Here is a 24,988-nt window from a genome sequence, read left to right as displayed (position 1 = left end):
CTTAGCTGTCCAAACCCACCAACCAGTGCTGATGGGCTTATCAGCGAGATGTTTGCTACATACTTCTGCTGAATGTCTCTCTGATCCAGAGATGAACTGAGAGGTTAAGAAAAAAAAATGCGAAGAGGGGTAAAATTTGGACCAATCATAGCACTAATTATAATATGAAGAACAAAAGACCAGGGGAGCATGTGAAGAACTGAAGCAGACCAACAGCCCCCTGCCACATATCAGCCATGGCTGAACGGCCATTGTTCTTCTCCAAGAACAGTATTTAACCCCGGTCAAGCTGATTGCAGATCATGCAGGCAGAGGAAATGTGTCTCACCAGCCAGCAGCTGAAGCCAATCCTGTACCATTTGACCCACTCGAGACATTACTCCTACAGCAGATTTAAAACAAATTGAAGAAAGTATTTTATATACTCAGCACAGAATTAATCTGTGGAATATGCTGCCAGTTAACTTTTCCTTCCAGCCCAGGAACCCTCTCTTAAACCAAAATGTAAATGTAATTGCTGTTCTACCAGCTACTAGAATTTTGGGGCATATTTGGGATCACTAGGGCAAGAAGACACTCCATACTCCCTTGGGTTCTTTCTTGATGAGGGAAAGAAAAAGTATTTCATGTCTTTTGGTGTTTAGGGAGGTCTTCTGATTCCTTCCAGTTAGAATAACTCAGTGCCATACAGTCTGGTGATGTCGGAAATATGTACTGGTATAACTGATGCGGGTGAACTGAATCAGTAGAGTACACAATGAGGAACAGTGCAAGTCATGTCACAAAACAAGAGACAATACACAGCTGAAGGGGGGAGATAATAATTGAATAGAGTAAATATCACTCGCTAAGTCTTGCTGAGTATCTTCACGTGGTAACCTCAATGTATAGCATCTAGATGAAATCTCAATAAGGTAATTACTGCTAGTGAAATATGAAAGGAAGGAAAAAAAAACCCCTTCATATTAGCTGCACATTATTCAGGATAAAAAGGTACCCATCCTTATAAGTACAGGGCTAATCATGGTGGAAGCAATAGTGCCAAATATTCAGTTGAATGCAGTGATAAGCCATGGACATATTGTGGCAAGAGACAGACCTCAGATGTTAATGAAAATATTTAAGACGACTACTTACAATTAAGTGGTTTCCTGAAGATAAAAAAGAGATTGCTACTTTTATGCCCAAAACCATATACATTTTTTTTATAACTCTTTATTTATTAAAGTTTTTTGGCATACAAGAACATACAATAACATATAAATGCCACTCCGACTGTTTATTTTAAACAAGGGGTATGCACGCATCACATGGGAAATATACAAAGATAGAAAGGGAGATCCAAACACCTCCCCAATTTTAAATGAGAAAACATAAACAGTAATACACATTACAGATGTAATACATGCGCAGGTGTAACTTGCGTGTGCCGTGCCGGCCGCCGACGCGCCATGGTCTGGTCCGGAGGCCACGGCCACACCCCGGAACACCCCCGATGATGCGCCAGCCGTGACACGCCCCCGACATGCCCCCCCCCCCCCCAGGAAAGCCCCGGGACTTACACGCGTCCCGGGGCTTTGCGCGTGCCGGCAGCCTATGCAACATAGGCTCGGCACGCGCAGGGGGAGCTTGGGCCAGGTTTTCGGGGGGTATGCGCGTATCCCTTTGAAAATCTGGCCCTATATGTTGGAGTGTCTTAAAATCCCTAAGGAAATTACCCCAGTTGTCATTAAAGCATTTTTTTTATATCTAGGAAACCTATGATTTCTTCAGGAATAGAAATGCAGGATCAACAGTCGATGAACATTACTGAGATGCTGGAGATGTCGATACCAAGAGAAATACAAACAAGGGGAACATTGCTAGTTTCATTTGCATTTGAATATGATAGGAATCTTGTGCTGAAATTCTTTTTCAGAAATAGGATGGTTCAATATCATGGAAAACAAGTTTGGATTTATCCAGGCATAGTCCGCTCTACACAAGAGCGTAGGAAGAAGTTTCTACTCATGAGACCAGAAGTAATAAGTCTGGGGCTAGTATGGTACTAAGGTACCCATGTAAATGCCTATTAAAATATCAAGAAGAAAAATGTGTTGCTAGAGCCAGAGCAATTAAGGGGCTTTCTAGATGGGAAGGTCTGAGGTGTGTTACTAGGAAAGTATAGGGTGATGGCATATTATGAGATGGTATATTCTTTATTAAATCATGAGATAATGTGAGCTCCTTTATTCTTTTTATTCATCTTTGGCTCCCTATTGCCTTAAATAGAGATTTGACCTGACAAGTGAAGATTTCCTTATTTTGATGCTTTGAGAAATGGTTCTGTATGATCTCTATTATTTTGATATATGATTGTAATGTATCTGAAAATGCAAAATTAAAAATAATTAAAAAAGAAATATTATGAGCAAATCCTTCCCCAATCATTATCTCCCAGTGAAAGTTGAAAATCTCTGTTCTACAAAGCAACACATGCAAGAGCAGGATCCTTGGCCAGCATGCTTTCAAGGATGGCTTTATATAACTGCAATATGCATTTCCTGGGAGCCACATCTAGTATAAAAACCTTTTCCAACGATGTCAGTGGGGAAGGTTGCCAGCTGTCGGCAGCATGCTGCTGCAGAGCAACCAGCATTCTGGTGTAATGAGCTCAAGATTCCTCCAGGAACTCTTATTCCTCATGTAGGTCCGAAAAGATATAAGTGACACTTTCCTCTTCCCAGAGCTGATCTATATTTTCAACCCCATTTGCCACCAGTCCCACTGTTTATTTATTTTATTTATTTTAGATTTTTATATACCGGCATTCGAGACAGCAGTCACATCATGCTGGTTCATATAAAACAGGGGTGCAAAGTAAACATAACAATAACAATGGTGCTGAAAAAGCAGTTACATATAACACGGTGATAAGAACTTGGCTTAGAGGAAGAGAAAGGACAGGTTATTAATTTACACAAGTAAACGATAGGAGATAAGGTCGACCATGGTGTAGATGGAGATTAGGGGTGGCTTGGAAGTATTAGATCAATTGACGTCTGGGAAGGCTTGTGTGAATATCCAGGTCTTTAGTCTTTTTTTGAAGGTTGAGATGCATGGTTCTATTCTGAGATTTGAGGGTATGGAGTTCCATAACGGTGGGATGGCTGTAGAGAAAGCTCGGTCTCTTAGTGTGCTGTGTCTGGTAGATTTGGGCGGTGGTACCTGTAGCGGACCCTTGTATGCATTTCTTGTCGGTCTTGACGAATTGTGTAGTCGGAGAGGGATCTGTAGGTCAATGGGAGCCAGTTGGTGGATGTTTTTGTATGTGATGAGAATGGCCTTGTATATTATTCTAAAGTGTATAGGTAGCCAATGGAGGTTCTTTAGAATGGGGGTTATGTGGTCCCTTCTCCTGGTATTTGTCAGAATTCGTGCAGCTGCATTTTGCACCATCTGAAGTGGTTTGGTGTATGAAGCGGGAAGGCCAAGTAGGATGGTGTTACAATAGTCTAATTTTGAAAAAATGATTGCTTGCAGAATGGTTCTGAAATTTTGGGCATGGAAAAGAGGTCTAATTCTTTTCAGAACTTGTAGTTGATAGAAACAGTCTTTGGTGGTTTTGTTAATAGTGGCTTTGAAATTCAGGCGATTATCAACTAAGACTCCTAGGTCTCTCACTTGTGTGATTGTTGGCGTGGCTTGCTGTGCAGAGGTAATGGAGTTGTTCTCTGAGGCGATGAGCAGTAGTTCAGTTTTGCTGGAATTTAATACCAGGTTTAGGCTGGTGAGGAGGAGTTTAATTTTTTGAAGGCATGTATCCCAGTAAGCCAGAGTTTTTGCGAAGGAATCCTTAATGGGTATCAGGACCTGGATATCGTCCGCATAAAGGAAGTGTTTGAGGTTGAGGTCTGTGAGTAGTTGGCATAATGGTATAAGGTAAATGTTAAATAAAGTAGGAGACAGGGAGGACCCTTGTGGGACTCCTACTGACGACGGGTGTAGAGAGGATTCTTTGTTCTGGATCTTGACCTTGTATCCTCTGTTGCTGAGAAAGGATATGAACCAAGATAGTGCTGTGCCTGAGATGCCTATGGAGGTTAACTGGTTAATGAGTAGGGAATGATTGACGGTGTCAAAGGCTGAAGAAAGGTCCAGTAGGATCAATAAGAAGGCTTGACCTTTATCGAGGCCCAGGATGAGGTAATCTGTTAAGGAGATGAGGAGGGACTCCATGCTTAGTGTTTTGCGGAATCCGTATTGTGATGGGGATAGGAGGTTATTTTCTTCAATGTAGTTTGAGAGTCGGGTGTTCACCAATTTCTCCATAATCTTGGCTATGAAGGGGAGGTTGGCGATCGGTCTGTAGTTGTTTGGGTCATTAGGATCTAGATTAGGTTTCTTGAGTAGTGGTTTGAGAGAGGCTCATACTGTATGTATGAACTGACAGAAGAGGATTACACTTCATTGGGGAGAGAGAAGATACCGGTCCTGTAGCAAGACCCGAGCTTTTGCAAACAACCTTCCAAATCTTCAATGTATGGGCAATGAGAAGACTAGCTCGCCCAGCCCACCATGTCTGTGGAGAGGGCTGCTCATAGCACAATAAATGAAAAATTGTAATCTGTCTGCTAACTTCTGTTCCAGCAAATACTATGGAGTTCAAGTATTCCTGTGTAGCCACAGCATTGCTCCCCATAACCTAGCTGCCCAATAGTAAGCCTGCAACTCGGGTAGTTCCATACTACCCCTCCCCTTAGTTCTCAACAAGGTTCGAAGTCTGATGTGTGGGTGTTTACCATGCCAAATAAATTTGGAAATTGTGCTATTAATAAGGGTAAAAAAGCAATCAGGCAGATAACAACAGACTTGCTGGAACATATACATAAGTCATGACATGATATTCATTTTTAGAATGGCTATTCTGCCCGTCTAGGAGATCAAGTAGGTGTTCCACTTTCGTAAATCTCTCTGTATATTCTGTACCACTGGTACCAAGTTAAGTCTATAGAGGTCAGTAGAATTCCTAGCAACAGCAATGCCCATATATTTAATGCAATCTTTTGCTATCCATGCTGTCCATCCTCGGCTATGCAACGCAGTGAGCTCGTTTCCCCAGCGGTGCTTCCACTGATGCTGTAGAGCAAGAATCCAAGTTGCATATGCGCATAGGATAACACATATGCATCCATTCCCTGTTTCCCGCCATTGAGCACAAATGCCATATTGAAGAACAGATTTTTCATTTAAGTAATAGGCAGGTAGTTCTGTCTGGCAACGTATATGCACTCCGACAGGAAAAAAGCAAATAGATAACCCCTCCTACTTCTCTTGCTCAGCGTGCAAACCTCATTCTCTGTCTCTACCCACACCTCCCTACCTCCCCCTCATATGGAATATAGCACACATTCTGTTTACTTTCCCTCTTCCCATCTTGGATATCTAGCAAGCTACTATTAGCACACAACTGCTTAAAAGGATATCACGGAGCTCAACAGGGCTGTGGGTTACCTTCCTCTGCCAGCTTAATTTGTTGCAGAAAGGATTGGGCTAATTTTGCCTCCGAGAAGAATTTTATTGTTCTGTTATGGTGAACACAGAGCCTGGCTGGGTATAGCAAGGCAAAGGAAATCCCATGTACGTGCAGCTCCCTTTTCGCCTCCATGCAGCTTTTGTGCTTCTTCTCTACATCAATCAAGGAATCCTGGAAGAAGTAAATGTGTTTGCCCTGAAACCAGAACTCCCCCTTCATGCTCCTAGCCTCCAATATACAATTTTTGTCCCCAAAGTGGTGTAGCTTCAGAGTCCGGGCCTTGTGCTGCCCATCAACAGCCATAGCAGGGCCTAGTGTTCCGTGCACTTCGTCTATCTTTACATGTCCATTCTTACACTCCAGCTCCAGGAATGATGGGATCCATTTTTCCAGAAACCCCACTGCATTAACTCCTTCCAACTTCTCAAATTTCTTAAATTGTTGTGCCGGCTGCAATTTTTTATGTCATTGTTTTTTTCGACCACTCATACATGGGCCATCTCTAACACTTCTAGCCACTGTCAGGCCATAGTTAGCGATATTTTCATCTCCTCTACTCTATCCATGATGCCGTACAGCCTTGCGAAAGTTTCACTAACTGTGGAGAACAATTGACCCACTCTGTCCACCACCCACTCCAGCTTTGATTTCAAACTAGTGTGTATTTTTCTGCTCAGTTGCTTCATAACCAATTTCATAGCATCGATCATTTCATTGGGGAGCATGCTTTCAGCGGAGACATCATCCTTGGAAGTCATTTCTTCCTGAGCTGTTTTCTCTGGCTCACCAGATTATTGGCTCACCCCATAAGATCTGGAGTGACTTCTTGGGCCCTTTATCCTCCATCTGAACCCAGAAAACTGGTTATTATGTTGAAAGGAAAGTATTTCAGTATAGTAGGGGTGCTGGAACTAATCAAGTGAGCAGCCACCTAGAGCCAGCACATCACATACCCCCCCCCCCCCCCCCCAAAAAAAACCAAACATGTATTTAAATCTGTAGAGTATGCAAACAAAGCTTGCCAAAAAATACAAGAAAGAATAAAAATATCAAAGGAAAATTGGCAAAAGATAACAATTTAAGATTTTTAATGGGACAAATCATAAAATAAAATACCTATGTAATGGCATATTAAAACAGCTGAAAGATGATGCAGAAAGAGGATTAGCAATTTAAAAAAGGAGGTCTAGGAAGAAACCGCAGAAGAAAGCTGCCAGAATTACCTAGGAACACCAGAGGAAAGATGCCAAACAGCGAAAATTATTAGCAGAAGGTGCTGAAACAACCAGAGAAGGTAACAGGTGAGACGCTAGTGAATGATGGAAATGCAACATAGGAGGATGACAGTAGCGTAAGACAAGTCAGGATGCAGAGTAAAAAGGAAAGGCAGGAGATAAACCAGGAGATAAGGGAGCTTGTGATGGAGCCCCTGGCTTATGTGGAGATGGATATGTATTTTGAGGTCCTGGAGCAGAGAGAAGATGAAGAAAGAGAAATAGCTATTTTTATGGGATAAGGTTTAATGCTTTATTCTGTGTGTAGAACTGTAATCTGAATTCCTAATTCTCTTTTACATTTTCAGGGTACAAATGGGGCTGTTTCTGGTTATGAGTTACCTCCGCCACAGAATATTCTAAGATTGCCGATTGTCCGGAAGGCTGGTAGATTTGGATTAGTCAGTCTATACTGGAAGGCCACACCTGCCACTGCTAGTCTGGAAGACTTTTCACCATTATTTGGAAACCTTACTTTTGCTGATGGACAGGTATTATATCATAGAAACTGTAGCGACTGTTATAGCATCTGATGAATCATCTGGTTCCAATTCCTGGCAAATGAATCAGCAATTATACTGTACAGCGAAAGTGTGTCCGTCAATGGCTTTGTGTTAGGAGCAATGACTCCAAGTGTGCATAAATGAAAAACCCTGCAGAAGATAACGTTAACTCTACACTCTATACTATTTCTTGTTTTTCTTTCTTCTTTATTTCAACATTTTGCCCTTTTACCTTGGGAGCCTAGCTGTCTTCTTTCCTTCTTTAAGTGGGAAAACAGAGAAGTGATTTCTTTCCCTTGCTCATATAGGCTGTTCTAGAGTATTCCAGTAATTATATCTATCAATTAGTTAATACTACTTCATTCTCTCCAAACTATTTTGTCTAAGTTTAAAATTTGAGAACCGCAATTATGAACACTGAAGCAATATATAACACGTTCCAGTAGAGATAATGAAGTGTACTGGTATGTGGTACTTAGGTTCAAGAATCTTGTACTTAATATTTTGCAGGCTCTGGGGTCAATAGAGATCACAATAGTGGATGACACTGAGATTGAGTTTTTAGAGACTTTTAATGTCACCTTAATTCGGGTGACTGGAGGTGCCAAGCTTGGAGAAGAAACTGTGGTGATCATTAATATCCCGCCAAATGACTCCCCTGTTGGAATATTTGGGTTTGAAGAAAAACTGGTAAGTCTCTGCCAAGACAATGAAGCTAGATGTGGAAACTGCCATCAAGCTCTGGTACTTTGATGCTGTGGTGACATCTTGATTATTTTTGTAATCGAAACATAATCCTGTATGAAAACAAATCTGACCATTAGCGTCTGACAAAAAGAGACCATCTTGGGTGTGTATGACACTGTTTCCTCTCATCTATGGCTTTGGGACTGCAATGTAACACAAAATGTTAGGGTGAATTGAAGAGGGTGCGTCTCATTTTAGGTTAAGCATTGAAAAAATGGCCGATTTTGGGATGCTAAATGCAATCAATATATGTCTTTCATAAGATTACCATACCGTCCCAAGTTATACCTTAGTAGCATACTGTAACCATTTTTGTAAAAAAAAAAAAAAAATTGCAGATTAATGAAATCCAATCTACCGTGCATTTCACAGTGTCATATATAACTAAAGGCAGCAAAGAAAATCTAGAACAAAAGTTTTCTAATTACTTAAAATTAATTTAAATCAAAATAAAAAATATATTTAAAAAGGTGGTTTACTAAAACCTCTGGATGTCTAAACGTTGGATAATCCTGATCTAAAAATCACTGCAGTTAGCCATAATCATCAAGTAAATGCACATAATTTATCAGAGGGATAAAATCTGAAGCGCTCCCTTGCTTTCGGTCAGTCGGACTCCTGGAAGTCAGGGGTTCTTGATTCATGCTGCATGGCTATCAACTTTAGCTATGTAATGACTGGTTTGCCTATTGGAATTGTTCATTAGAATACTACTGTCCTATATTTTTTAGGGGACTTTTTTTCTTCAAAAGCAGTTTGTTCTGAAGGAGCACTCTCCTGCTATCATCCCCTCAAAGGTTTCATTTATACTGAAAAAAATAGTAGGCCAGCACTTTGGCATGACCAGAAAACTTTATCTCACTATCAGTGCTATTCGGCTACAGTTAAGCCCTGTGCCCCAGATTGTCCCATCTCTGCTTCTTTTTTTTTTTTTAGAAAGCTAAATTATGTTTAGATAATGATTGATCTGGAAAAATGTAAACAAAACATGGGGGGAGTTACCCAAATTAATCATTTGAATATGGACCACTTTGTGTCTAAAAATCTGTTCACCAAAAGAAGGTGAAACTTTACTTTCTGAATTTTCAAATAATCTTAACATTTTATTCAGAAAATCTAAGTTATTCAGTCTGAATAAATATTTGTACTGTAGTATAAAGTACTGGTAAAAAGGTATTGCAAGCCACAATGGCATCTATCTCGTAAGGGATCAGGTGCTGTATTAGTAAGACTTACAAGAGAGCTCAAGTGACTCCGCCTTGTCTTTTAAGGACAGCAGCAGTCAAGGCAACTCAACCATTTATTGAGTCATTCTTAGCTAGGAAGAAGTTAGACTGGCATTTGTCAGGATACAGGGGCAAGTTCTAAACAGAAAGTGATGCAACATTCAGTCTTTTAGTTGCTGGCAAACCTTGGTAATGACTGATAGAAAGGCAATTTCCAGTAAGAAACATTGCTAACATGCAGGCTGGAAACATAAAGCAGAGCATCATACATAGAAGAGGTTGAGCGGGACTCTTGAGTGCCAAACAGAGTGGTGTGGGAGGGGTGAAATACAGCATGTAGAAATAAAAAGCTAGAATTGTCTACACCTTGCTGTGGTATTTGGCTATCATAACTGTTGATGTAGGTGCTTATGTGAATGATCTCCTAACTGATGGTAGCCTACAGAGGACACATGACTGTTGCCTGCATTTTTCTAAAGTGACTTCACAATAGCTGCATAATTTGCAGGAGTTACATCACAGTGGTTGCATAACTCTCAGGGATGACATCATGATGAATGTGTAACTCATATGGTATGTCATGATACCTATGTATCTCATAGAGCTGATGTCAAAATGGGTGGTATCAGCAAAGCTCAGTCACCTATAAAAAGATCAAATTGACATCTGAGATAATTGTGAGTTTGAGTTTGGATGTATGATATGTAGTGGAGTTAAACAGTTTATTACATTATGTTAGTATGATAAATCAGCTATGCAATATTTTGGGCCCAATATTCAAAGATATCGGATTATCCTAGTTACCCGGATATAATTTATCTGGCTAAATTAGAAGGAAAAGTTCCTAGAGGAAAAATCCATAAACTACTATTAATTAATAAGCAAAAGTAGCTTGAGATTTATTTAATGTTTCGGTACTTGCCAGGTACTTGTGACTTGGATTGGCCTCTGTTGGAAACAGGATACTGGGATTGATGGATCCTTGTTCTGACCCAGTATGGCAAATTCTTATATTCTTATGTTCTTATTCAATGGCATGACTATTCTGCTTAATATAACTGGATAAGTTCTAGTTAACAGGATAAGTTATATCCAGATAACCTTAGACCTTCTATTGAGCAGGTCTAACTTATTCGGTTAACTTAACTGGATAAGGCTGAATATAGACACTTATCTGGTTACGATAACTGGATAAGTTACCCCACCTCAATCCACCCATTGCCCGTCCCCAAGATATCCATCTATCTACTTAGCCAGATAAATACTTATCGAGTTAAGTGGCACTGCTAAACATAGCCAGATATTCAGCAGCTGCCACTTAACCAGATAAGTTCCTATTTATCTGCCTAAGTAACACTAAAAACCTTTGTTTCTTATATGTATTGACTTTGAAATAGCTAACAGAATTAGCTGAAAAATTAGATTTTTTTGTAAGCAAAAATTTATCAGATCTTTAGAATATCAGCAGTGTTTCTTCTTACTGGTATTCTGTTTTTTTTATATAAGTAAAAGCAGAGGAAAGAACCTACATGTATTCTTTACAGTATAGGTCAGTGACTGGCTAGTGTTTGTATTTCTTTGGCAATAGATATGCTAAATAGAGATATTTTTAGCTTTGTTTACTCCTACATGCTCTTTGGTGAAGGTCAAGGTTCACGAGCCCCAAGCTTCTGGTGACCCAAATGGCCTGGTGTCGCTGGCCGTGGTGCGGAGCCCGGGTGGCCGGGGAGCAGTGAAGATTCTTTGGATTCTAGAAGAAGCAGCTAAACACGATCTGAGCCCCCTAAATGGAACTCTTCTATTCAATGAGGTACAATGTCTGACATCTTATTTGCTACCCTTACTTTACTCCTAAAAGTATGCATTTGACACTGCTTTAGTTTCTGTTAAATTAATCTCTTAGCAGTGAGGTGCTGTGAGTTTTTTTTGTCAAGGGGCTGTCACCCACTCTGCCACACTTAGTGAGACTCTTTTTTTCTATAAAATTACTGAAGGGCTCTTGAAACCTGAGGAGCTCCCTACAGCACATCTCTGCCGTATTATGTTAAATAAAAAGAGCCTGGGTGGTGTTACAGTGACCACACATTAAAAAAACAAAACCTGTTTATTAACCCTTCCTCTGCTTCTGTGGATTCCTTCAGCTTATCCACATGGAGCCTGCCATGGCGCCATTTGTTTATATTACTTTGACATGCAATGGTGGATGGTTATAAGAAGCCATCAGTAACACTTTTACAAGCATTGGTGTAACCCTTAGTGGGGTGTATTAAATCCCAAAGGCACACAATCTCATTTATATCTTCAGGGGCTGACTCTTAATCCCTGGGGGGACTCTGTTTATGGGGGGGGAGCTCTCGCTTATGGCCTAGTCGATGAAAGAAGGTCGCCAGTGTGTGTACTGCACTTTAGGTGCTTCCCATGAGGTGAGAGGCTGTAAGAATTAGACAGGACCAGGTCTGGGCGTTAAAATAAAGTTCACTGATTCTTAAAGTCAAATTAAAGTCCATTGTCTAAAATTATGAGTGTACATCTGACTGTAGTTACAGGATTTATTTCTGTGTAGGTAGGTGTCCTTATTACAATCCTCTGGGTAGAGCCCATGGTGATTTTAAATGCGCCTACTCTCCCAGCGGCTGTCCTGAGGGAATCCCAGTGGAGGGCTCCCCTTTGCTTTGCAAAAATCTTTCCTTTAGACATCTTCGCTCCCATGGACACCCAGCCTGTCCTGTTTCCTTGGGGGGGAATCCGGATGGCATCTCTTTCTCTTGCTGTTCTTTGGACTCAGTTGTTCATTCTCCTTAGGTGATTTCTCTGGTGGAAAAATCTGGGGGCCAGGCTATTCACAGCCCTGCAGTCCCAGTGGGGGAAGGGGGGGGGATCCAAAAACCTCCCCACTACTCTTTACTCCAAAAAAAAATACTTTAACTCTTAATCTGGAGAGCTTCTCTGTCCTCACTGTCTCTCATAGCAGGATCCATCACTGGTGCTGGCCTACCTAGGGAGTAGGGTAAGCTCACAGGTCTTTGGTCCCTTGAAGAGAGCCCCTTCACCCCAAAGGGGTATCAAGCTTTAAAAGTCTTATCTCACTGTAAATGATAAGAAGGGAGTGCCCAGTGAGGTATCTCTTCTAAAAGAAAACTCCTCTGGGCAAGGCTGGGAGGCCCTACCAGTGTGTGGAAAAAATACATGTTTATTCTGCAGCTGCTCTCTCTAAATGAACCCCCAAGTGTAAAATGGCTGGGCCAAATAGCACGGAGTCAGCCAACCAGGGTCTGACGTGTGTTCTAAGGACAGGAATACAGGGATAGTGGCATCTAGATTGCAAGTAATCCAAAACTCAGCTGCAAGGATTGGAACAGAAGTGCTTTTTGGAAGAGGGCTTCCTCCCTGTTGAAAAACTTACATTGGCTTCCAGTTTTAGTGCAAATTTATTTTAAACTTTTAATCTTAGGATTTCAGGCCTTGGCAGGTAGTGGATCAATTTATTTAAAAGATAAGATTAGGTGATCACAATCAATGAGAGGACACTGATGTCAGTATTCAGAGCTTTATTTCATGGGGTGCCAGGCTGGAATCGGGATACACCCCCTCAGAAATGGTACAGGACTGCAGGGCTAGCCTCGGGTTTATGTTCTGCCTATCCAGCCCCTTCCCCCTCAGGTTGAATCCTTGAGTTCTGGGGCCCGGTAGGGCTTGGCTTCTTTGGCAGAACATCATGGTTGAAGGTGAGGCAGGACAGGCTGGACGAGGCTAGAGAGGCTGGACAAAGCAGGGCAGGCACAGGTAGGAAATGAGATCAGGCACAGGCTAGATATTGTGGCAGAGACAGGCTGGAAGCTGAGGGCTGGATACTGGAACAGGCTAAATTCCAAGGACTGGATACTGGGCATGAGCTAGGATACAGTCACAGGCTGGGCAGGATACTGAACAGGACTGGGGCTGGTTCCAGATACAGGCTGAGGACTGGATACAGTGTATAAGCTGAACCAGGGACAAGTGCAAAGACTGGGAAACAGACAAGGAACTGGACAGTGCAGTGCAAGACTGAACAAGGACTGGATAGGACTGCGCAAGACAGAACAGGCAACAATGAACAGGGAAGCCCAACAGGGCACCAGGCTGGGTATGACAACCTGGCAGGCCCAGAGTCCATAAGGTAAGGCAGAGAAGTCAGGGTGGGCCAGAGAGCAAGGCAAGATGGCCTGGGAGGTCAGAGTGAGGCAAGAACGCCTTGGAGTCCACAGAATGAAGCAGGGGTCCTAAAGAGGCCACTGGGCAAGGCAGAAAACCTAGGTAGGCTGCAAGGCAAGACAGGAGGCCTGAATAGACCTTAAAGCAAGACAGGAATGAAAGAACAAGGTGGTCAGGGAGCCAAAGTGACTTGATAAAGAGGCATCGATGGGCTGGGCGGGCTGGCTTAAGTAGTGCTGGACCTGCTGAGTCAGGTGACATTGAGGAGGCTTGGATAGCTGGGAGCACGTAGAATCGGCACAGTGGATAGCAAGTGAAACCATGATACTTTATAAGGGTAACTCACAAATTATTCATCTAAATGGTAAGTTTCTGAATATTGAGCCTCTTATTTAGCTAGATTTTATCTAGCTAAAATCTAGCCTGATAAAAAAAAAGTGGCATCCCAGTGGCATTTCAGGGAGGAGTTAAGTTATCCAGCTAATTTAGCAATATTCCAGTTCTATCTAGCTAAGGGGGTCATTTATCAAAATGCATTAGGGCATTATCACCCTAATGCCCGCGATAAACACCGCATCATGAAATGTGTATGCAAATTTTATTCAAGTGGGAGGAGTTTGAGCAGAGTAAATGGAAATGAGGGCTGGTTAACATTGCATATGATAACACACACTATCACGGGATTTAACTACACCTTTTTCCTGAGCATTATACCTGCAATAGCTGTGCGTTACGGCCGAAACAGGATTTATCACAAATCCCAGCGAGGGGGGGGGGCAGAGAGAGATAATCTCTGTAGAGGCCCATTGATTTTTGAACTCTTTATACCACTGTAAGAGGGGGCATTATGAACTCAGGGTGAGGTTTGTGGGTGAGTTGGGGTTTAGGGAGCAATTTTATATGCACAGTCATACAAACGAACAGCACAGTTACCATCAGTGAAGATTTAATGTGATTTGGAGGAATGAAATGTGAAAGAAGAATAGATTTGTTCCATGTTCTCTCTAACTCTCTCTCCTTGCTGCAATCAAGATTGGTAGAGAGAACATGGAACAAATCTACTCTCACCTTTCATCACTGGCTTACTGAACATGGATCTCATTATGCTCCAATCGTGAAATAAGATTAGAAATTTTGTCAACTAAATCTATTTTGAAAGTTTGAAATAGGCGTAGTTCCTTCTCAGGTATGGTTCTACTTTTATGGCATGTGCTGCTATTTAATTGACATTTCTCTTGGACTATATACTTTTCTGTATACAATTGAAAACTCAGTTTTTAGACAGTGACAGGTTTAGAGAATAATATGGTTCAGCTGAATTACTTAGTAGTTGCATGTATCTTCTGGAGGCAAATCTAACCAATTGGTTTTCAGGCTACCAATAATGAATATGCATGAGATAGATTTGCATACATTTTGCTTGTAAATCTATCTCATGCATATTCATTGTGTTGAACCCAACAGGATAGATGTGCCTCCAGGAGAGAGTTGGGAAATACTGATTTAGTATGATGTAGTGTAGAGAATTTTTTGGCAATACAGGGAATATTGTTCTTATTTGTGATTTTGTTGTTGGGTGATAGAAGGGTAGCTTTTTTGGCATTTTTAAGTTGTATTTCATTTTATTAAGAAGTTTATAATTTTTAGGTTTATTATGTTAGTTTTATTATATTATTTTATATACCGTATTTTCCAGCGTATAAGACGACTTTTTAACCCAAGAAAATCTTCTCAAAAGTCGGGGGTCGTCTTATACGCCGGGTATCGTCATATAGGGCACACCTGCTCTCTGACCAGTTTCTCTCAATCACACACATGCTCTCAATCAAATGCATTCTCTCACTTACACACAGGCTGGCTGCTTTTCTCTCTCTCACTCACTTTCTCTCCCCCGCCCCCCAAGCACAAATAGTAGCTGCAGCCCCCGCAGGCCAAGAAAGAAGAATCCCATCGGCCGCGGGAGGCTCATGGTGCTGTCTCCTTTCCCTATTATCAGGTGCTTCGATTGCTCGGGGGCCGATGCTGCTGTCGCCGCTGCTATTTTTTCATGCGACACGGCTTTCTCCTTCCCGCACACCGCACTGCCGTTGCCGCTGGGCTATCAGCACGTTCAAGTCCAGCGGGAACGGCAGTGGTGCAAAAAAAAAAAAAAGCTGTGGCATCCGGGCTGGCCTTTTCTTCTTCCCGCCCCCCCCCCCCCTTTGAACCGGAACAGGAAGTGATGCGCGGGAAGAAAGAGCCATGCCGCGTGAAAAAATAGCAGCGGCGACAGCAGCATCGGCCCCCGAGCAGTCGAAGGAGCCAGCAGCGTGAGCCTCCCGCGGCCGATGGGTTTCTTCTTTCTTGGCCTGCGGGGACTGGAGGAGGAAGCTGCTGCAGCTACTATTTGTGCTCGGGGGGGGGGGGGGGGTGGAAGTGAGTGAGAGAGAGAGAGAGAGAGAGAGAGAAGCAGCCAGCCTGTGTGTAAGTGAGAGAATGCATTTGATTGAGAGCATGTGTGTGATTGAGAGAAACTGGTCAGCGAGCTCATGTGTGTGTATATGTGGGAGACAATGAAAGTGACTGCTCAGAGAGATGACTGATGTGTATGTGAGTGTGAGAGAGAGAAAAAGCATGGAAGTGAGAAATCTGGGTATGTGAGAAAGCATGGAGTAAGAAGCCTGATTATGTGAGAGAGAGCATGGGAGCGGGAGGGCTGTGTGTGTGTGTGCGTGCATGAGAGAGAGACTGGTTGATAAGGTGACGGTGTGTGTGAGAGAAAGAGACTGGTGTGTGTGAATGTGAGAGAATGTGATTCAGGGAATGAGAAGCCTGTGCACGTGGAGAGCAAGCATGGAAATGAGAGAGAGACTGGTGTGTGTGTGTGTGTGTGTGTGTGTGTGTGTGTGTGAGACAGAGAAAGTGATTATGAGAGTGAGAAGCCCGTATATGTACGGTAAGCAGAACACGGGAGTGGGAAGCCTGTGTGTGTGTATGGCATGAGAGAAACTGTTCAGGAAGGTGTCTGGTGTGTGTGTCAAAGACTGTTTGGGAAATGATTGGTGTGTGAGAGACAGAAACTGGTCATGGGGGCATGACTGGTATGGTGTGTGTGTGTGTGTGAGAGACATGGGCCCTAAGGAAGAGGACCATGAGTATAGAGCTTAGCCATTACTGCTGCTTCTGGTGTGTGCTACGGCCTGCATGGAAGAGGAGTAGGAGAGCTGCTGGAGGGGGTAAGTAAAGGTGGCTTTTAAAGTTTATTTTTCTTGATTGACTGCCATTTTAATTATTTAATATTATGTGATGTGTCTGCTTTTTTGAAATATTTTATTGGTGTTTGGAGAATGTTTAATAGTTTTTATGAGTTTTTAATTGTTGGATGTTATTCTGTTCATAGCTGTTTTGAAACATTTATTCTGCTTATTAGTATAGTTTTACAATTATTTCTGTGTGGGGATCTATAGCTGCTTGCTAGTTCTGTTTTCCTAATAAGAGGTGTATTGGTTTTTAGGGCCTGATATACGGTATTTGTAGTGTTGCCTTTTCATAGATAGGGTTGCTCCTGTTTGAGTGTAAAATTATTTTTTTTCTTAAAAATATGTATAAAAAAGGGGGGGTCGTCTTATACGCCCAGTTGTCTTATACGTATGTATTTTTCTTTTGTTGAACATTGTAATCCACTTTAATGGGTTCCTGGACTTTGGATGGTGAAATAGAAATATACAATTAAATTAAATTTATGCTTGCTACTTCACTTTAATTTTGGACTTTTAACGTAAAGTTAGAAGAATTGCTAGACCCGGTTTGAATGATTTTTTAGACTATTTGTTTCTTTTAATATCTTTTCCTTTTTTATGCAGACTGAGTCCCGAAAGAACATTATTTTGCGGGCAATACAAGATGGTGTTCTAGAGGGTGATGAAAGATATACCATTCAACTGTTATCTGCTGATAATTCAGAGATATCCCCGGTAGATGGTAAGGAGACTGATTTATGCAAAGAAGAGATTTTTATGATTTTATTTCCCAATATACATTTTGACTATATATTGACCCATTCAGTTGCAAAAAAAAAAACCAACAGCTTAATATCTGAAGATAGTAAAAGAATACAACAAAACTCTGATCTCTCCAAACAAAAAGAACAAATTAACATACGCTGAAGCCAAGCAGAAAAACACACATTGATGTTGTCAGCTATACTACAATTATTCTTATGGGAGAACAGTAAAGCCTTTGACATGGTCATGCATATTGACTTGGTATGGGCCCTAAAGTGACTGTCTGGGTTAGAAACTGGTTGAGTAGGAGGTAACAAAAGATTGTAGTAAAGGAAGTTCACTCCAAGGAGAGGCGTGCTGTGCTACTAGTGATGCGCTGCAGGGATTGGTCATTGAACTGGTTCTTTTCAAAATGTTTGTGAGCGACGTTGCAGAAGGATTGTTGGTATAGATTTGTCTTTCTGTGCAGAATACCAACATCTGTAAAAGTGTAGACAGCCAGCAAAGTGTGGAAACCATGAAGAGGGACCTAGTTACGGTCGAGGAATGTTGCAGAACAGTGCTATCTAACCCTCTCCTGGAGGCACACCTAACCAGTTAGATTTTCAGAATATCCACAATGAATATGGATGAGATAAATTTGCATACCCTGGAGACCCAGGGTATGCAAATCTACCTAATGCTTATTCATTGTTGGGCCAATATAAAAAGGTCACGCGTGTAAAAAGCAGGGGTTCTGCATGTGGCCGGGCCTTGTGCGTGCCGCGTGCATTTTAGAATGGGCCCAGCCATGTGCATAATCCCCATTACATGCAGAAGTGATGGGCCCTGCAAAAGGGGCGGACTGGGAGCATGGTCTGGGCGGGAAGGGGCGGGGCTGGCTGGGACAGCAGCCATTAGGCCCTGTCCCAGGAAGCGCGCATTGGCAGCCGGCTGGCACATGTAACTTACTTCTACTCCGAAGGAGCAAGTTACAAAACAAAAACAAAAACCCTAGTTAGGGTTAGTATAGGGGCTGGGGAGGAGAGGGGAAAAGGGAGGAAGTGTAGATGGGGTAATGGAAAGTTCCTTCCCAGTCCGCTCCTTAATTGGAGTGGACTGGGAGTTAACTGGGCAAAGGCTCAATCATGTCGCTGCACGTAGATTACAGAATTTCACCCCCGCACACGCGAGTCGCGGGTCACCTGCACATGCGCACGCGTATTTTATAATCCGCATGTGCGACCATCGGATTTTCTAACATGCAAGCGCATGTTAGAAAATTGGCGCATCAATGTGCGTGCGCTGGGAACCATGTGCATATGGACGCATGCTTGGACTTTTTAAAATCGGCCCCTGTGGCAATCCTGGCTAGGTGTGCCTCCAGGAGAAGGTTGGGAAACACTGGTGTGGAGTCTGGCAGCTAAGACTTAATGCTAAAAAAGTGAAGTCATGCATTTGAGCCGCAAAAACCCAAGGGAGAAGTACAGTATCGGGTGAAATTCTTCTGGGGATGATCATATCAGATGATCTTAAGGTGGCCAAAGAGATGTATGAGCTAATTGAAGAAAGTTCTTTTTCACTCAATGTACAATTAAACTCTGGAATTTGTTGCCAGAGGATGTGGTTAGTGCAGTTAATGTAGCTGTGTTTAAAAAAGGATTGGATAAGTTCTTGGAGGAGAAGTCCATTACCTGCTATTAAGTTCACTTAGAGAATAGCCACTGCCATTAGCAATGGTAACATGGAATAGACTTAGTTTTTGGGTACTTGCCAGGTTCTTATGGCCTGGATTGGCCACTGTTGGAAACAGGATGCTGGGCTTGATGGACCCTTGGTCTGACCCAGTATGGCATGTTCTTATGTTCCCAAAAAGAAAGACTCTTTCCGCACAATCTTGGACCTCAAGAAGGTCAACTGAGCCCTCAGAGTGCCCCATTTTCTTATGAAAATCCTGAGGGCAGTTATAGCGCTGTTCATCCTGGAGAATTTCTGGCCTCTCTCGACTTGACGGAGGCCTACCTGCACGTTCTGATTGGTGCCGAACATCAGAGATATCTCCAGTTCCATATCTTGGGTCAACATTTCCAGTTCAGGGCTCTCCCCTTCGGTCTACCCACTTTCACAGCTCTAACCTTACTAAAAAATATGGAAAAAAGATTATATTAATGAAAGATTTTTCACATATATAGGTCAGTTATATAGCTGTTTTCCTCTGCATTTCATGATGAGGACAGTTATTCACTATTCCACATCTCTCCAAATTTAAAAAGTAGAATGATCTCTCTTTTTCAGGATTGAAACAGCATCTGTTTGAAAGTCCTAGTATTTTTTTTTATTGTATATTTCTCTCAAATTCCTCCCCCACAAACTCAAATTCTATCATACATTTTAATCATTGAATTGAAATTGTAGCTCTATAGTGGATGCTAAATGACTTGCAGAAACCAATCCTGGTTGGTTTAGCATTCTTAAAATATTGCATTTCTCATCATGCAAAGAGGAACTATGGAGCAATTTTGAATAGCCGGCCTAGTGGCCAGGTCTGTGCATACTTTTGTGCATGTATACTTTTGCAACTAATTTTAAAAGGAAAGCTATCCAAGTCAATGTACGCATGTTGTTTACTCCTCCCTTTCACTTCTCAACCTAAGCACACTTCTGGGAATGCTTGTCTTTGACCAAGCTAAAAGCACACATAGCATTGGAGCCCACACATACTTTTAACCAGGCTGAGGAGGGCAACTCAGCCAGGCCAGTTTATCCAGGTATATAGTGTTAATAATTCTCTTCTCCATACAGAGTAGCCTAAGAGTAAGGATAATTACTTCTGTCTTGATTAGTATCTTCTGTATTGTTGTAAACTACATTCAGGTCTTTTATTTTAAAGGTATAGCAACCGTTATAATATTGGGAGACCAAGGAGCTTCTGGAATAGTTGGTATAGCTTCATTGTCCAGTCATATTCTCATCGGAGAACCCTCAGGAAGGTACAATGGAACTGCTCTTGTTAAGTAAGTGTTTCATAGTTTTCTGAGCTATTAGCAAATGTTTCCGTAAGGACACCAGGTTTAAAATTAAAGAAATAAGTTAATGGCAGACTTGCAAGGATAGCTCATAAAATGGACATTAAGTGTTATACTTCACTGTATTCTCCAAATATTTCTACCAACTGTTTGTCTAATAGATAAAGTGAAAATTTTGCACACTGAAAGCAAAATTCAGAGATATACTTATTTCATTTATTTCTTGGATTTATATACCACCTTTCCGTTCAAATGCTCAAGGTGGTGTAGTACAGTACACTTCAAAATAATATAATTAAAAATAACAGATTAATAACTTAATACAATTAAAATGTCCAATTAATAAAACAATACAACAAAAATGAATCAAGCAATACGTTAGTAAACACATAAATATGATAATACACTAAACACCAAGATAGGGTCCTCTTCAACTGGAAGCCCAAAGGAATAAGTAGAAGCTGCCAAACCAAAAAAAAAAAAAAATCTTAAATTAAGGAAAGGAAATCTATTTTATTTTGCAAATTAGCCAATGTGTCTTACAAAGCCTTTACGATTGGGTTAAAAATGAGACTGCTAGCAATTATCTTTGTAATTATAAATATGCACCAGATTTACTTGCCTGGTTATTAGTTTTGACAGTAATTGATAGAGATTTTCATTAGGTGTGAATTCCTTAGCCAGTCATGTCCCGTTCAATCTGTGTCAGTGTACATAGTACCGGAAAGCAGTTTATTTTGTTTTGAGATGAATCTGAAACAAGTCCAGATAAAACTAATGACCACATTTGTTCTCTTTCACATTAATAACAGGATTATTTTACCTACATCTAATATAGAATGTAATATATATATATATATATATATTTGAACTTTTAAATAAGAATCATAAAAGATATTTTTTTAAGCGGCTGTCATGAGTAAACACATCTCTCTCATCTGCAGTTTAGTGCGTGGACCAGGGATTTTTGGTGAAATTACAGTATTCTGGAATATAACTCCTCCACTCCTGAAGGAATTTGCAGAGACATCAGGAAGCCTTAAAATGCAGGACAGGCAGTCTGCAGCCATTATACTCCTAGAGGTAGGAGAACACATGGAAGTACCAATGTCACATTCAATTACCCCAAAGGTATAAATGAATAAGGCACAAGAAGCAAACAGTTTTCCAGTGGAGAAGGAAGTTCTCGAGCAAGAGGTTACAGTATGAAGTTTAGAGGCAGGTTTAGGAATAATATTAGGAAATGTTTCTTCATAGAAAGGGCACTAAGTGCAGTGGAGATGGTAAAGATAAAATCAGTAACCTAATAGAAGGAGGTATGGGGTAAGCAGCAAGGATCCTTAGATTCAAAAAATGAAGGGAAAAATAGCAGTCAACTGTGGCTTATGGCACCGCAAAGACAAGCAAATTAGACGAGCTGAATGGCATTTTCACCTCCTTATATGCCTTTCTATTCTGTGTTTCCTTGTAACATAAAGTTGTGATAATTGTACTAGTGTTTCTCATGTGCTTTGGTGATCGTTTTGGAAATGGTTAGTGGTGGTTGCTGCATTTCGTTCAATGAAGTTTTTCTATTACTTTTTCTTCTCTTTAGGCTCTAGATGACGTAATTCCTGAGGAGAAGCGCTATTACCAGTTTCAGCTAACTGGAATCAGTGGTGGAGGAATCATAAATGATTCCGCTAATTGGGCAAATATTACCATGGCTGCCAGTGACTATCCTTATGGTCAGTTTGCATTTTCCCAGGAAGTACTGCAGACATCAGAAGAAGAGAAACAGGTATTGATTTCAACTAGTCATTTGTGTTTACTTCTGGAAAGACAGTTTCCTTATGTTGAAATGCAACACACCTGATGGCAGAATGCAAACAAATTTTGATTTGTGGGAGCATGTGGTTTTTCTACAAGATGAAAAAACAATTCAAAAATGTGTATACATATATATGAAATAAGGGGTGTGCAGCCGGGAAAATTTCATTTCATTTTTCAATTTCGTTTGCTGTTTTTCCATTTATTTTTGTGTGGCTTTTTTTCATTAAATTTTGTTTTTAGTGCACACTTAATTGATATAGTGTGCATTATTTTGATTTAGTATGCACTAAAAGCCAAAAATGAATCAAACAAATGCACATTCCTATAGATTATCAAAGAAAAAAAACTCCTATGTGCATTTAATGCCAAAATTTTTATCAAACGAAACATGCAAATTATACGATGATACCTTCAAACTCACACCGGTTCCAACAATTTTAGGGTACACACATAGGGGCAGGTTTTAAAAAAGTACGTGCGCACGTACTTTTGTTCGCGCGCCCGGCACAAACAAGAGTACGCTGGATTTTAATAGATATGCGCGTAGCCACGCGTATCTTTTCAAATTCGGGGTCAGCGCGCACAAGGCTGCGCAAAATCAGCAGCCTACACACATCGGGGTAGATTTTCAAACTGCGCGATTTGGCATACTTTTGCTGGCGCATCAGGCGCAAGCAAAAGTACGCGGGATTTTAGTAGATATGCGCGTAGCCGCTAAAATCCTGGATCGGCGCGCGCAAGGCTATCAATTCCGTATAGCCGGCGCGCGCTGAGCCGCGCAGCCTACCCCCGTTCACTCCGAGGCCGCTCCGAAATCGGAGCGGCCTCGGAGGGAACTTTCTTTTGCCCTCCCCTCACCTTCCCCTCCCTTCCCCTACCTAACCCACCCGCCCGGCCCTGTCTAAACCCCCCCTTACCTTTGTCAGGGGATTTACGCCTCCCAGAGGGAGATGTAAATCCCCGCGCACCAGCGGGCCGCTAGCGCGCTGGGACGCGACCTGGGGGCGGGTCCGGAGGGTGCGGCCACGCCCCCGGGCCCGCCCCCAGAACGCTCCCGACATGCCCCAAAAACGCCGCGAGGTTCGGGCCCAACCCCCGACATGCCCCTGACACGCCCCCTCAGAAAACCCCGGGACTTATGCGAGTCCAGGGGCTCTGCGCGCGCCGGTGAGCCTATGTAAAATAGGCTCACCGGCGCGCAGGGCCCTGCTCGCCTAAATTCGCCCGGATTTGGGCGGATTTAGGCGAGCAGGGCTCTTAAAATCCGCCCCACCAAGCCGCGCAGCCTGCCTCCGTTCCCTCTGAGGCCGCTCCGAAATCAGAGCGGCCTTGGAGGGAACTTTCTTTCCTTCGCCCCCCACCTTCCCCTCCCTTCCCCTACTTAACTCACCCCCCCCAGCCCTATCTAAACTCCCCACCTTTATTATAAAAGTTACGCTGGCCCGGGAGCAGTTTCGGAGGCCTCGGCCATGCCCCTAAAACACCCCTGGGCTGGAACCACGCCCACGGCCCCAGAACGCCCCCAATGATGCGCCGCCGCGACACGCCCCCCCAGGAAAGCCCCGGGATTTACACGTGTCCCGGGGCTTGCGCGCGCCGCTGAGCCTATGCAACATAGGCTCGGTGCGCGCAGGGGGTGGAAGGGGCAGTTTTTTGGGGGTTACGCACATACCCCTTTGAAAATCTGCCCCATAGATTTCAGTGGTTTTAGGGCACATATATAGATTCAGTGTTTCAGTCCAAAAAATGATATGGACTTTATTTTTTAATTACATAGTACAAAAAGAAACAAGAAAAAAATTAGGACAGTAAAAGGATGTCCACCGTAGTGGGCCGATGATTAAACAAGAGTGCTTGTAACTATTTGTTACATCAAGAGCCTGTGGCAATGTGATTAGCTCATTTCTATGGGAGTTCCATAACTATTACAAATATTTTCCGATACCAGTGTGAGGTTGAAGGTATCATGGCATAATTTGCATTTTTCATGTTTGCTAAAACGTTTGGCATTATAATGCACATAGAAGTTTTTGTTTTCTTTGATATTACATTTTTACTCCTTTTTTGGGACTTTTTTTCTGGCCATCCCTATATATTAGGAAATCAACAAATCACCTGTGAAGAATAATCTCCAAATTCAAGCAAACAATAGGCATATGAAGGATATTGCTCATAAAATTAGGCTACCACATCTATATTGAGAGTGGTTAGCTATGCTTCATTATTTTTTAAGTAAAATTTTCCAGTGTGCCAAAAAAAAGTGTCCGTTAAAAAACGTATCTGTAATGAAGCCATGTATGTGTAGATTCTTATAAAACCCAACATGGGGCTGCATTTTGAAAATATTTTCTTTTTCGTGGGAATCCTTAACTTTATATATAGAAACCACAGCAAACACTGCTCCTCTTTATGGAAGAACGGCTACATACAATATTGTTTCGCAATGGTCTCAATCTTAGCAAGATGGTCAGCACTCTTCTGAAACGGGGAGTTCTTTTATACGACCTATACAACCTCCTGCAACGTCACAGAAAATCCAACAGGAAAGAAAGTCACGTTTCATGATCATAATAAGGACTGACATTCAGTTTCCTCATTAACAGCCCGATTTTAAAAACCCAGCTCGAGCACGCGCTGCGGGGATTTTCAAAGGCCCACGGACATGCGCGTAGTATGCAACGAAGAACGGGTTAAAGAAAAAGGAATGGGCGTGGCCGGGGCATGGGCAGGCC

The 24,988-nt window shown here is 42.1% G+C and overlaps 1 protein-coding gene across 1 annotated transcript in view; it reads left to right on the top strand.

The window, feature by feature from the left end:
• Positions 1–24,988, top strand: part of ADGRV1 (adhesion G protein-coupled receptor V1) — a 1,128,533-nt gene that overhangs the window by 429,146 nt on the left and 674,399 nt on the right. Inside the window, exons 57-63 of the mRNA XM_029573357.1 lie at positions 7,098–7,280; positions 7,803–7,982; positions 10,911–11,075; positions 17,299–17,416; positions 20,309–20,432; positions 21,389–21,527; positions 22,039–22,224. Coding sequence (XP_029429217.1) covers positions 7,098–7,280; positions 7,803–7,982; positions 10,911–11,075; positions 17,299–17,416; positions 20,309–20,432; positions 21,389–21,527; positions 22,039–22,224 — 1,095 coding nt within the window. The remainder of the gene's footprint in view (positions 1–7,097; positions 7,281–7,802; positions 7,983–10,910; positions 11,076–17,298; positions 17,417–20,308; positions 20,433–21,388; positions 21,528–22,038; positions 22,225–24,988) is intronic.

The sequence above is a fragment of the Rhinatrema bivittatum genome, chromosome 1, assembly GCF_901001135.1.
Source record: "Rhinatrema bivittatum chromosome 1, aRhiBiv1.1, whole genome shotgun sequence".
NCBI lineage: Eukaryota > Metazoa > Chordata > Amphibia > Gymnophiona > Rhinatrematidae > Rhinatrema > Rhinatrema bivittatum.
The sequence above is the reverse complement of the archived record's forward strand: the minus strand, read 5'-3'. Positions and strand labels throughout refer to the sequence as shown.